Source organism: Oryx dammah, unplaced genomic scaffold (genome assembly GCF_014754425.2).
Source record: "Oryx dammah isolate SB20612 unplaced genomic scaffold, SCBI_Odam_1.1 HiC_scaffold_3, whole genome shotgun sequence".
Lineage (NCBI taxonomy): Eukaryota > Metazoa > Chordata > Mammalia > Artiodactyla > Bovidae > Oryx > Oryx dammah.
Genome location: NW_024070187.1, coordinates 55045992 through 55058070, shown reverse-complemented (window position 1 = coordinate 55058070; position 12079 = coordinate 55045992). Strand labels below are relative to the sequence as shown.

General features: G+C 36.0%; 1 protein-coding gene across 2 annotated transcripts in view; it reads left to right on the top strand.

Moving 5' to 3' along the window:
• Positions 1 to 12079, top strand: part of ARAP2 (ArfGAP with RhoGAP domain, ankyrin repeat and PH domain 2) — a 194227-nt gene that overhangs the window by 108652 nt on the left and 73496 nt on the right. For both annotated transcript variants that reach the window (XM_040237993.1, XM_040237994.1), the window contains exon 20: positions 10186 to 10349. In XM_040237993.1, the coding sequence (XP_040093927.1) occupies positions 10186 to 10349 (164 nt within the window). The remainder of the gene's footprint in view (positions 1 to 10185; positions 10350 to 12079) is intronic.

Here is a 12079-nt window from a genome sequence, read left to right as displayed (position 1 = left end):
AGAGAGGTCAGAAGTGGGAATAAAGAATCAACCTGGACAATGGTGAATGCACTGGGTTATAAGCCTTGATGGAACAAAAAGCCATGCAGGTATCCAGGGCACTATGTACGGTGAAGAACAGCATCTCATATTTATATACCTATGTGTTTTTTCACAGATGTACACACGTGTGTACATATATGTGGATATGTATACATATATATAAATAAATTGAGACAAATGGAAAAAGAGCAGGTTTGGAAGAGAGCTTGGGAAATAATGAGTTTGATTTTTGACATGTTGAACATGAGGTGCTTATAAACACTTAAGGAGAAATTGCTTAGAGGGAGTTATGTTTATGGATCTGATGCTCATGATTAGTTAATGGGGATATCAATATTGGAGTTACCCACATGTAGAAAGAAGAAGGTGAAATCACTTAGGGAGGGTCTATAGAGTGAGAAGGGAAGAGCTAATGTGTTGGGACTTTGGTGAATACACAGAATGTTGGAGGTGGGGGCAGTTTTCAGGGGATTAGCTACCCCAGGGTATAAAGGTAGTTTATTCAGAGAGTGAAGCAGGAAACTGAGAAGATGTGTCATTAAGCCCAGAAAGAGTGGTGCAAGAAGGAAGGAATAGTCAGAAATACCAGGTGCTGTCTGATGACAATAGATACTCCATTGGATCAGTGATGGGGAGTCCCGTCTGGTGACTCGAGAGGAACAGAAGTGATAAAGCAAAACCTGGATAAGATTAGATAAACCAGCTGGGGAGAACAGTTTGTCAAGGATGTCTGGAAGTTAATAGGATTAATGAAGTGAAAGGAATTTGTCCCAGGAAGTGAATATATCTGCAGTTTTGTTTTAGATGACTTGAACTTGTGCCATTAAAAACATTTTGATGGGGCAGAGATACATATTTTTAAAAAAGTGGTGGGGGGGCAGTGAAGGTATAAGAGAGAAGACAACAGGATAGGTCTCTCAGTTCTAACAGCAAGAAAAGAGGAACTGATGGGTGGTTTTGGATATTGGGATCTTTCTAGATATGGTGGTAGGCTATTGAGGGAGAGTCCAATCTTTTGGTTTTCGATCAGTCTGCTGGTTTTCAATTGCTTTATGAAATAGGAAATAAGGATGACTTCTGAGCTCCTGGCCTGGATGACTTTGAGTGGTTTTATCACATACCAAAAGAGGAAATAGATTCTTTTCTCCCAGTAATCAAACCAGGACAGTTAATTTTAGATGGGATTGTTTAAGAGGTGTTTTAATGCCATTTCAAAATAAGAGAATTTCATTGCATCCTGTTTTTCATCTCTCTTTCAATTTGTTAGTCCCTTGGGAAATAATGACTATAAAGTACAGTAGGTTGTGTTAGACTTGTCAATGAAAGACAAAACTGTAGCTTTAAGAAATAAAATAACTTCTAGTTTTTCACCAAGCATATAAAGATAGTAAGAATAATTGAAAGAGAAACCAACTAGCTATAAGTTTTTACCTTTATTTTAACAGCTTGAACCAGAACGGCAAATCATAAATAAGCTTAATGAATTAATTTCACATATTTGCTCCTTCCTTGTCTACCTTTGCTTAAACTGTTAAAATATATTAATACTTCTTAAAGGCAAGAGAATGAATGAACCCGTTACCTAGAAAAGTTCATGAATTGATAACCATCCACTGAATATAGTCACTATTTAGATGTATATTTTAATCTTCATGGTAATTTCCCCTATATACCTAGCATGAGTGTCTTTAGACAGAAAAATATTGCAATAATATTTTCCACACACAGAGCATTTTTGCTGTGAAAAGCTCTAAGCGGAAGGTACTCCAGATGGTATAGCTTTAATGTGTATTCCTTGTATACTTTAAAAATTATTTTGGAAAATAAAGCTTTCTTGATTACACTTAAGGCTTTCTACCGTGATGTTTGATGCTGTTATTGGAACTTAGATTTTGTGCTTTTCTTTTAGGTCTTAGGGTTTCTGTGTGTGGAAAAAAGAAAAGAAATCATGTTTTTGAATATCCATTGTTAGTCAGTGAATGTCTTGTACCCCAGTGAGGTCAGAAGGCACTTGTTTGGACAGTAGGTTATATATCCACTGTGACTGAAGTGTTCAGTGGATTACAACATCCTCTTCATAAAATTTGAACACTATTTCTGCACTTGGCCCACATTCTCTGTGTATTTCTTTCTGATAAATAAGTTACTGTGTTCTCTATCTCACATTCTGTAGCTTCATGCTCATTTGTCAAAGATACCTATTATTAAGCTTTTACTGAAAGGCTGTTAGTTGTAATAAGCACAGTATGAATAACTCAGCTGTGTTATCAGAAACAGAACAGCCTAGTATGGTTTTTTTTTTTCTTAATTTTGTTGTTTGATTTTAATTTTTTTAAGATTGATTTATTGGCCTATAGTAAAGTATGATTCACTTGATGGCTCCCAAGCCTGACTGAATTCAGTTTTAACTGCAAATTTCAGACATAAAGGAGCTGACACTGGGGAATAAACATTTTATCACTATGTTTCGGAATTATGGGACAGCCTACTTTTCTTAATTTGGGAGATGAACACTCTTAAGTTGAAGATCCTTATTTCATATCAATTTATTACATGTGATTTTTTTCCCCCTGTACTTGAATTGTGTTTTATAGCAGCTGATATGTTGGCAGTACTGTCTAGGGTGAATTATCTTAAAGTGGTTTCTAAATTGTGCATGTAATTGCAAATTAAACAGTAGCCGATTGCCCACAATATCAGCTTGACTGCTTTTGTAACTTTCTGATCATTTAATTTGTAGAGATGGTTTAATCTGAATGTTGCCAAAGCAAACGAGATAGACTCTTCTCTCACCACTGCCACTGGTTTTGCAAAAAAAGGAACTGTTCAAACTTATAGTATAAGATGTTTTTTGTTGTTGTTGTTAAAGAGAATTATGATAAAGGAAATGTGTGACTATTTAACAAAAGATGGACTTTGAAGTATTTATTATTTCCTTCAAAAAATGTATTTCATTCCCCAGTTCAGGACAGTTACTGTATACTAGATACAAACCTGTGAACATATAAATGCACTATGGGGTGAAAAAATACAGAATGAAAAGATCTCTTCTAGATAATGGGATCAAGATAATCATATTTATTTTTTAAGTATATTATAACTGGCTCTGGAATCCTAAGTAGGATTAGAATAGGAAAAAAATGAGGGGTTGAGACACAAAGATATTCCAAGAGGTGGAAACAATAGTTTCATAGAAATAGGATGGGTTGGGGTAAAACTTCACTTCAGGTTGGCCTTAACCTTCAATTCTTGAGGAGGAGGCATGGGACAGTGGGCCTGGAGAGATAGATTGATATCCTATTAGTTTTATCAATTAAATGTAAGTAATAACTTGTCTTGTTTTGGAAAGGATTGCAGGTTCTTTATGAGGGTACAGAAGCCTTTTTTTTTTTTCCGCAGACTTGAAACAGGGCTATTTCTCACATTCCTATAGGCAATTGCCTAATGGTGTGTAGAGATGAAATTGAAAACCTGGAGGCTTGCCTTCTCAGGGAATAGTGTGCCTTGACACTTCTTACTGAACTGTTGGCTTCAGAAGAAACAAATTATTTAAGCTAATATTTCTTTCTCCATTATTCTTGTGATACAGTCTCTGCATCTACAGATTTAATAATTGTTTGCCTGTTTCTTTCTGGCTGAAATTTCATCTCTATGCAGCAGTTCCTTATCTGCTGAGGAAAGAAATACTGTTTTTCTATAAACGAAAATGAGGGTGATTTATGGATGTGATGACTTAATAAAATGTGCTGGACTTCCATTTCTGCCCATGAAGAAATATCTGGCATGGAATATGCCCTCCCACTTTAAACTACTATAAACCTGGACAAAACGAACTATTTTCAGACTTTGGAACAATAGGCTTCCCAGGATAGTGACCATGGAGAGAAGGGAAACAAGTGACTTAAGGCCTAAGAGCACCTTGGCTTCCTGTCAGTACTTGGCACAGGGAATGGGGGAATCCAAGCAGCATATGGCGGTTTTGCTATGTTGGAGGTAGACCTTGAAGTTTGGAGAATCCGCAGTAGCTAAACTTTGCAAGATAGAGTTCAGAGCAAAGGGAAAAATGTACAGAGCGCGAGCTTCAGAAATCTTCATAGGAGTTCCCTTCCATCTTCGCTCAGTATGAACCTGCATATTTGCAGGTCAAAACTTCAGGCAAAAATACTCTCAGGGTGTGCTATGAGTTGAACAATTCCCAGAGTGTAGACACTATTTGAGTGTGTTCAAATTTTATCTAGCCAGGTTAGACAGACTTCATTAAACACCCAGAACATTTGTAAAGACAGCAGGAGGTAATCCCAGAATATTAAGGCTAAACCAGCCCTCAGGTAAAGGCTGCTCCATTTATGCCTTGCTAAGCTTAAAAACAGACCTCTCCACAAGTAGTTTAGTTACCCAGGGTCAAATAGGCAAAAGGGGCCAAAACAAACATCAATACCCTTTATAGGAAGATAGCACAACCGTGACACTGAACTTAATACTTATGATGTCTAGCATAGAGTTAAAATACTGGTGATATGAAAAAGCTGGAAATTAGATGATAAGAACAGACCTAGAAATGAGAAGGATAGTGGAATTAGCAAAGAATATACACAGTAATTTTGAATTATTACTAAATATATTAAAAGATGTAAAGGAAAACATAAACATAGAAAAATGGGTCTAAAGAAGAAACCAAATGGAACTTCTAAGGCTGAAGAATACACTATCTGAAAAGAAAATCTCACTAGATCAGCTAAATCCAAGAGTAGACCTGTTTAAAAAAAAAAAGTCAATAAACCTGAAGTCATGACAACAGAAATTATCAAAACTTTAGCTCAGAGAGAAAAGACTGAATAAAATTAGCAGAGCCTCAATGACCTGTGGGACAATATTAAGCATTCTTATGTAAACATAGTTAGAATTGTAAAATGAGAGAAGAGAAAGATGGAGTGTTTTATATATATATATAATATTTGAAGAAATATGGCCAAAGATTTCTGAATTTCATAAAAACTATAAATGTACATATATTAAGATCAACATACATTCATGATAAAGACAAACCACATCAAGACATATCATAATCAAATTCTTGAAAACCAATGTGAGGAAAAATAAAAGTACTGGAGGTGGGGGGAAACATTAAAAATAGGGGACAAAGATGAGAATGTATTGGCAGAAACAGTGCAAACCAGGAGATAATATAGTAAAATCTTTTAATGTGTTGGGGGGAAAAAATAACCAAACCAGAAACTATTAGCTTAAAATACTCTATCCAGAAAAAATATAGAAATGAAAGCAAAATAAGTATTTTTTGGCCAACAAATGCTAACATATACTACAAGACTCAGTGTTTTTATTTTTTATAAATGCCTAAGATACTATCTTTTTTTAGTTATGTTTTTGAAATGTGTTGTTTGCTTTTTAGTTGTGTTTAAAATGTTCTTTATAAAGATGATTTCATTTTTTGTACGGCTAAATTTATAGATCCTATCATTCATTTGTCTTGGGTCCTGTCAGTAGACTAGGCTCAAATAATGATAGTCTATATTTTGTGGCTATTATATTACAACTTTAAGAAAATTGTTTTATTAGTTTTGGGACTTGGTTTCTATGTCTTATTGAACTATCTTGATGCATTATAGGATATATGAATTTTTTTAAATATGGCTTTAAAATTTAGGTTTGGGAATGAACAGTTAGTAAAATGTATTTCTCTATAATTAGAGTTCTTCAGAATAACTTTTCAGATTTTCAAGATGTAAATTCCTATTTCTTTGAAATAGGAATGATAAACCATTGTTCAGTAACATTTGAAATAATACAGTTGGCCAGCATTTGTGTTGAAAATATCTTTTGATGCTTTATTCAATGTGCAGAGTTTAGGTAACATCAGAGAGGAAAGTTGTTGAACTGATGCTGTTAAATGTCAGACATCTACTGCACAAGATGATGTATTTTAGGATTCAGCCTTTGACAAGTGGACTTGGGAGTTAACTTGTCATTACTGATTCTACCCTTCACTAGTTCACAAGCAGACAGTTAAACTTGTCATCACAACATTTATTCTGACTAGAAAGAAAATTTGAAGTTTGAAACATTTACAGTTAATGGCAGAATTATACTGCTATTGTAGGCAGGCCCTTGCCTTTGGGGTTTCTTTAACTGCTTGCTCAAATATTGGTCATTATTTGTTTATAAGCACACCTTTTCAAAGATTTTGTCGCCTATTCAGAGCTTAATCATCAGATAAAAAAAGCAGCTGAGACTCAAGAAGAGTTAAAATATATTTCTTAAACTCCTAAATTTAACAAACTGTAATTTTGATTAAGTCTACATAATGTAGGAGCTTGATTTCTCAGGGAAATTGCCCAAGTTAGATAGTTTCATTTAAACAAATAAACCCAGCAGTAGAATGCTTCTGAGTTAAACATGACATGAGATCAGTGAAAAGGCAAAAAGCATGTCAGTATTAAAGCAGGTGTCAGAATTCTTCAAAAAGGAAATGACAAAACCTTGAGATCTGAGCTACTGTGATGGGTGCGGAAAATAAAAGCAATAAATAAAGATGTTAGGAAGCAAGAGATGAAGATTATGGGCATCAGTGTCAGTGAAGATGTAGTTATGGCAGGTTCAGAAGGTGTTACGGTGAGTGGAATGGGGTGCTAGTAGCTTTATCTTCATAGAGGAGCATTTCAAGAAAAGAAACCAAAGGAAAGAAAGAAGGAATGCTGTTTTCTCCTTAAATTAGGGCCAATGAATTACCAGGAATGTAAAAGATTACCTTTCTCACTCCCCTCAAAAGAAAAACCATAACGACCGATTGTTGATGCAGTTCATTCCTTTCTCTTCAGATTGAATCCAAAGTAGCCATTTCGTAGTTTGAAATCAAAATTAAATAGTTGGACGTTGGTATGCATGCATGCTAAGTTGCTTCAGTCATGTCCGGCCTTGTGCAACCCTATGGACAGCAGCCCGCCAGGCTCCTCTGTCTGTGGGATTATCTAGGCAAGAATACTGAAATGGGTTGCCATTTCCTCTTACTTTAGTATAATTATACTTAAATGCATCAATGATTAAGTTGTTTCAAATCAAAGTTTTTATCTAGTGATAAAACTTTAAAACAATGCATCTACTAAATAATGCATCCACTAAATACCTGCCTCTTGAGAAACCTGTATGCAGGTCAGGAAGCAACAGTTAGAACTGGACATGGAACAACAGACTGGTTCCAAATAGGAAAAGGAGTACTTCAAGGCTGTATATGGTCACTCTGCTTATTTAAATTATATGCAGAGTACATCATGAGAAACGCTGGGCTGGAAGAAGTACAAGCTGGAATCAAGATTGCCAGGAGAAATATCAGTCACCTCAGATATGCAGATGACACCACCTTTATGGCAGAAAGTGAAGAGGAACAAAAGAGCCTCTTGATGAAAGTGAAAGTGGAGAGTGAAAAAGTTGCCTTAAAGCTCAACATTCAGAAAACTAAGATCATGGCATCCGGTCCCATCACTTCATGGCAAATAGATGGGGAAACAGTGGAAACAGTGTCAGACTTTATTTTGGGGGGCTCCAAAATCACTGCAGATGATGATTGCAGCCATGAAATTAAAAGACACTTACTCCTTGGAAGAAAAATTATGACCAACCTAGATAGCATATTGAAAAGCAGAGACATTACTTTGCCAACAAAGGTCCATCTAGTCAAGGCTAAGATTTTTTCAGTGGTCATGTATGGATGTGAGATTTGGACTGTGAAGAAGGCTGAGCGCCAAAAGCTTGATGCTTTTGAGCTGTGGTGTTGGAGAAGACTCTTGAGAGTCCCTTATACTGCAAGGAGACCCAACCAGTCCGTTCTAAAGGAGATCAGTCCTGGATGTTTATTGGAAGGACTGATACTAAAGCTGAAACTCTAATACTTTGGCCACCTTATGCGAAGAGTTGACTCATTGGAAAATACCCTGAAGCTTGGAGGGACTGGGGGCAGGAGAAGGGGATGACGGAGGATGAGATGGCTAGATGGCATCACCAACTCAATGGACATGAATCTGAGTGAACTCCAGGAGTTGGTGATGGACAGGGAGATCTGTCATGCTGCGATTCATGGGGTCGCAAAGAGTCGGACGTGACTGAGACTGAACTGAACTGAACTGAAACATCTGGCACTATGCTAAAGGCTATTGATAAACTGAAATGCTTTCTTTCTTTGCTTGTATTAAGTTTGTGGTGAAGTGGCTAAAAAATTCACACAGACACAACAGTTGATGTGATGGAGCGTGGAGTGGTTGTTTAGGATTAAAGAAGAATGCCTGTTTCAACAGAAGCATTGGATGGAGGCTGATAGGAATGGAGGATCACAAAGGGTTACCTAGAATGTACCAATGGGGGAGGAGCTGGACTAAGCAGTCAGAGAGCAGGAAATACTTATTGCAAAGAGAAGAACGTGTTAATTTCTTTCTTGTTCCCTTCCTTTCTCCCTTCCTCCTGGGAATGGCACAGTTGGAGTGGATAATACAGCACAGATCTTGAAGAACTTTTACTCTTGAAACCTCCAGAACTGCCATGGAAGGACAGTTATCAGGAAGTGATGTCATTAGTTTTGTATTTTAAAAAGATCATTCTGTGAATCTTGAGAAGGTGGAGGATTGGAAAAGGAATTTTGTTTGGAGGGGACTTTAAGGAGCAATAGAAAGCCCTGAAGGAGGGCAGTGTTCAAATAAAGAGGAGACAAAGCAAGTATGTCAGGGAACTGGATGTGACAGAATTCTGTGACTGAGTTAATATGTCAGGGGTGGGGTGGGGATTGAGGGGATCAGTCTACAATAATGAATCCTAAATTCCTGGTGGGATAAGTGGAGAATGTAGTACCAGTTTGGTATCAGTATCAGTTCAGTCGCTCAGTCGTGTCCTACTCTGCAACCGCGTGAACCACAGCACGCCAGGCGTCCCTGTCCATCACCAACTCTCGGAGTCCACCCCAACCCATGTCTATTGAGTCGATGATGCCATCCAACCATCTTATCCTCTGTCGTCTCTTTCTTCTCCTGCCCTCAATCTTTCCCAGCATCAGGGTCTTTTCAAATGAGTCAGCTCTTTGCATGAGGTAGCCAAAGTATTGGAGTTTCAGCTTCAACATCAGTCCTTCCAATGAACACCCAGGACTGATCTCCTTTAAGACGGACTGGTTGGATCTCCTCGCAGTCCAAGCACTCTCAAGAGTCTTCTCCAGCTTCACATAAGAAGGGATAAAGATTTGAGATGCTTGTGGAATTAACATTAATTAGTATTATGGTTTATTAGTTTCTAATACCACATTTACTGAGTGCTGAAGTGGGTGCTGTTATTATCCTCATTTTTGCCTTTGATAAAACTGACAACCAAAGAAGGTTGATAACTTGGTCCAAGGTCATAAAGGAAGTTAGTATAGTGCTAAAACTTGAGTTCATGAATTGATTTCCATTCTGTTAACTTCTTTATGCTCTTGCTTTTCAATCATGTGGAGATCTGATTTGTGAGACAATTCTCAACCAGAGATAGGGATGTGAGACTTACTAGCTTATATATATGGGGGATGAAACCACTGGCCTGAATGACATGTCCCTTGGAGAGTCTTTGGAGTTCATGTGAGTGCACTGAAGTTACAAGTTCATTTTTAGAAAGAGAAAGTGAGTTTGGGAAAGAACTGAGGGACCAGAAAGATAGGAGGAAAAGCCAGGAAGAACTGTTCTACCAAAGCTGAATTGGGTTGTTGTTTTCCCTCTCTCTCTCTCTTTTTTTTCCTTCTACCTTTAAAAGGTAGAACAGTCCTAAAATCATGAAACAGTTCTAAAATCTTAAAAAATAAACACCCAAATATCCATGAGAAGTTACAAGTGATGCTGGCCAGAAGTGTTTCAGTTCAGTTATTCAGAAACAGAATGAAAGAGGAAATGAAAAAGAGGCAAGGACATTAAGTTCAGGAAATTTCCTGGCCTCTATGGAGAGAGACGTATGACTCCAAAGCAAAAGAGGGATCAAGTGAGTGGAAGCTGGTGGTAGACAGAGGGGTTTTCTTCTGATGGATGAGATCAGATCACATTTATATAGATTTAAGGATATTGTCTGTAGAAGTAAGGCTTAAAAAAAATTATCATTTGAAATACTTTTCAAACTTTACAGAACATTATACATCCATGGGCATACCAAGTTGGATTTCACAGTCTGGCATACTGCAATTGAAAAAGCAGCAGGTACAGATGGGAATGCATTACAAGACCAGCAGCTCGGCAGAAATGACGTTCCCATTATCGTGAACAGCTGTATAGCATTTGTTACACAGTATGGTAAGTATCAGAGTTTTTATTCAACCCCAAGAACTCATAGTAGCATTCTTACCGTTTTGAAATAATACCTCCATTGGACTGAATGAGAGTCCTTTGTATTTTAAGTACATCAATGAAAATTAAAAGTGTAGTCCCTCTTCAGCCTAAATGCCATTCCTTCTCACAGAAAAGTTTATTTAAATTATATCACATGCCCTTACAAATTCCTTCTTCTTTACATGCATAAAAATTTTAAATGACATATTAGAAGAATCTATATTATAAAATGTATATTTAAAAAATGATTAAAGGTTGTACTTTTCAGAGGTTATAACTTTAAAGTCTTGGGGAATGCAGTGGTGACTGTTTTAGAAATAGTAAATGATGGGACAATGTCTAAAAGACTTTACTTTTTGTAGGCCTGCATGCAGAGTGTCTGTGTATTTATTCCCTTTAACATGTTTTTGGTCACATGTTTATATTAAGAAACATGGTCATTAATTGTGCTGGTTTGACTTAATTGTAACAACATATTTATGAATAGTTTGCAGGTTAAAACCAACTTGAATCAGGCCTCATTTTAACATGCTGTGGCCGTATTTTATACATGCCTAAAAAGTAAATGAAGTATGTCTTTATTATTTTTACTTATTTTCAAATTACTACTCATTCTTAAAATTTCTTCAGTTACATGTTGCCTTAATATGCTAAAAGATAAATTGTTTAACTATATTTTTAATATAAAAATATGTTCTCTCTTTCAATCTGTCTATAAAAGGCATTGATTTAGATTGTACATGCAGAAAAAGAGTAAAATGGTTTATCTTATATTTTGGAAGTTGTGTTAACTTTTCATTGTTCTCCTAGTCTTAGATGTATCTTTGGGTATTTTTAATTTGAAAAGAAAGTGTAATCAGGGAGAGAGCTGTAGAAAAACATTGTCTTATGAGGTTTTTTTTTTTTTGCTTATTTATTGTCTATAGTATGTCAGCTGCTGAGCTTAGTACTGGAAATTGAGCAGTGGTAGTAAAGAGTGAAAGAACCATAAATTTTGCCTTCCAGTATGAGAACTAACAGTGAAATGATATGAACACAATGCCAGAAATAACAAATGCTATGAAAAAAAATAAGGAAAAATTAAGTCTAGAATATGTGTATATTAATCTGTTTTCTCCTAGGGAGAGTGCCATTTTAAGTATTTCACTCATTTCATGTGTTATCCAAGTAAAATTATGATTAATATTCAGGTCTGAATATTAATTTGTGCTTAAATTATATACATGTTACAAATATGTATGTAATCACATTATGTGGGATTATTCTGTGAATTGCCTTGATAGTATGGTTATATTTTTCTTATCAATTGTCATCATCTGTTTCTTTGAAAATGGGGGAGGAAGGTTATCATCTTCATTTATTAGTAATTGTGTATGGGTGCACTTGCATTGTGCAGGTATAAATAAATTACACACATCTTATGTTTTAGCAAGATCATAACCTCATTGGGAATTTTCACATCATGTTAGTTTCATAATGGTATAAGGTCTTTCTTAAGCTGACAGATGATTAAAATAGCTTGACTTGCTCCCAGTGTATCCAATTTAATGTTTCTCTAGGGAAATCAGAAGTTTCTTTGTGGTGTTTATTTGCATTTAAAATCATTAAGCATTAGATTGTTTTCAACTAAATTTCATATATTATAATTACCTTGTAGCTCTAGCATAAGGTACATTAGCTTCCATATTAAAGTA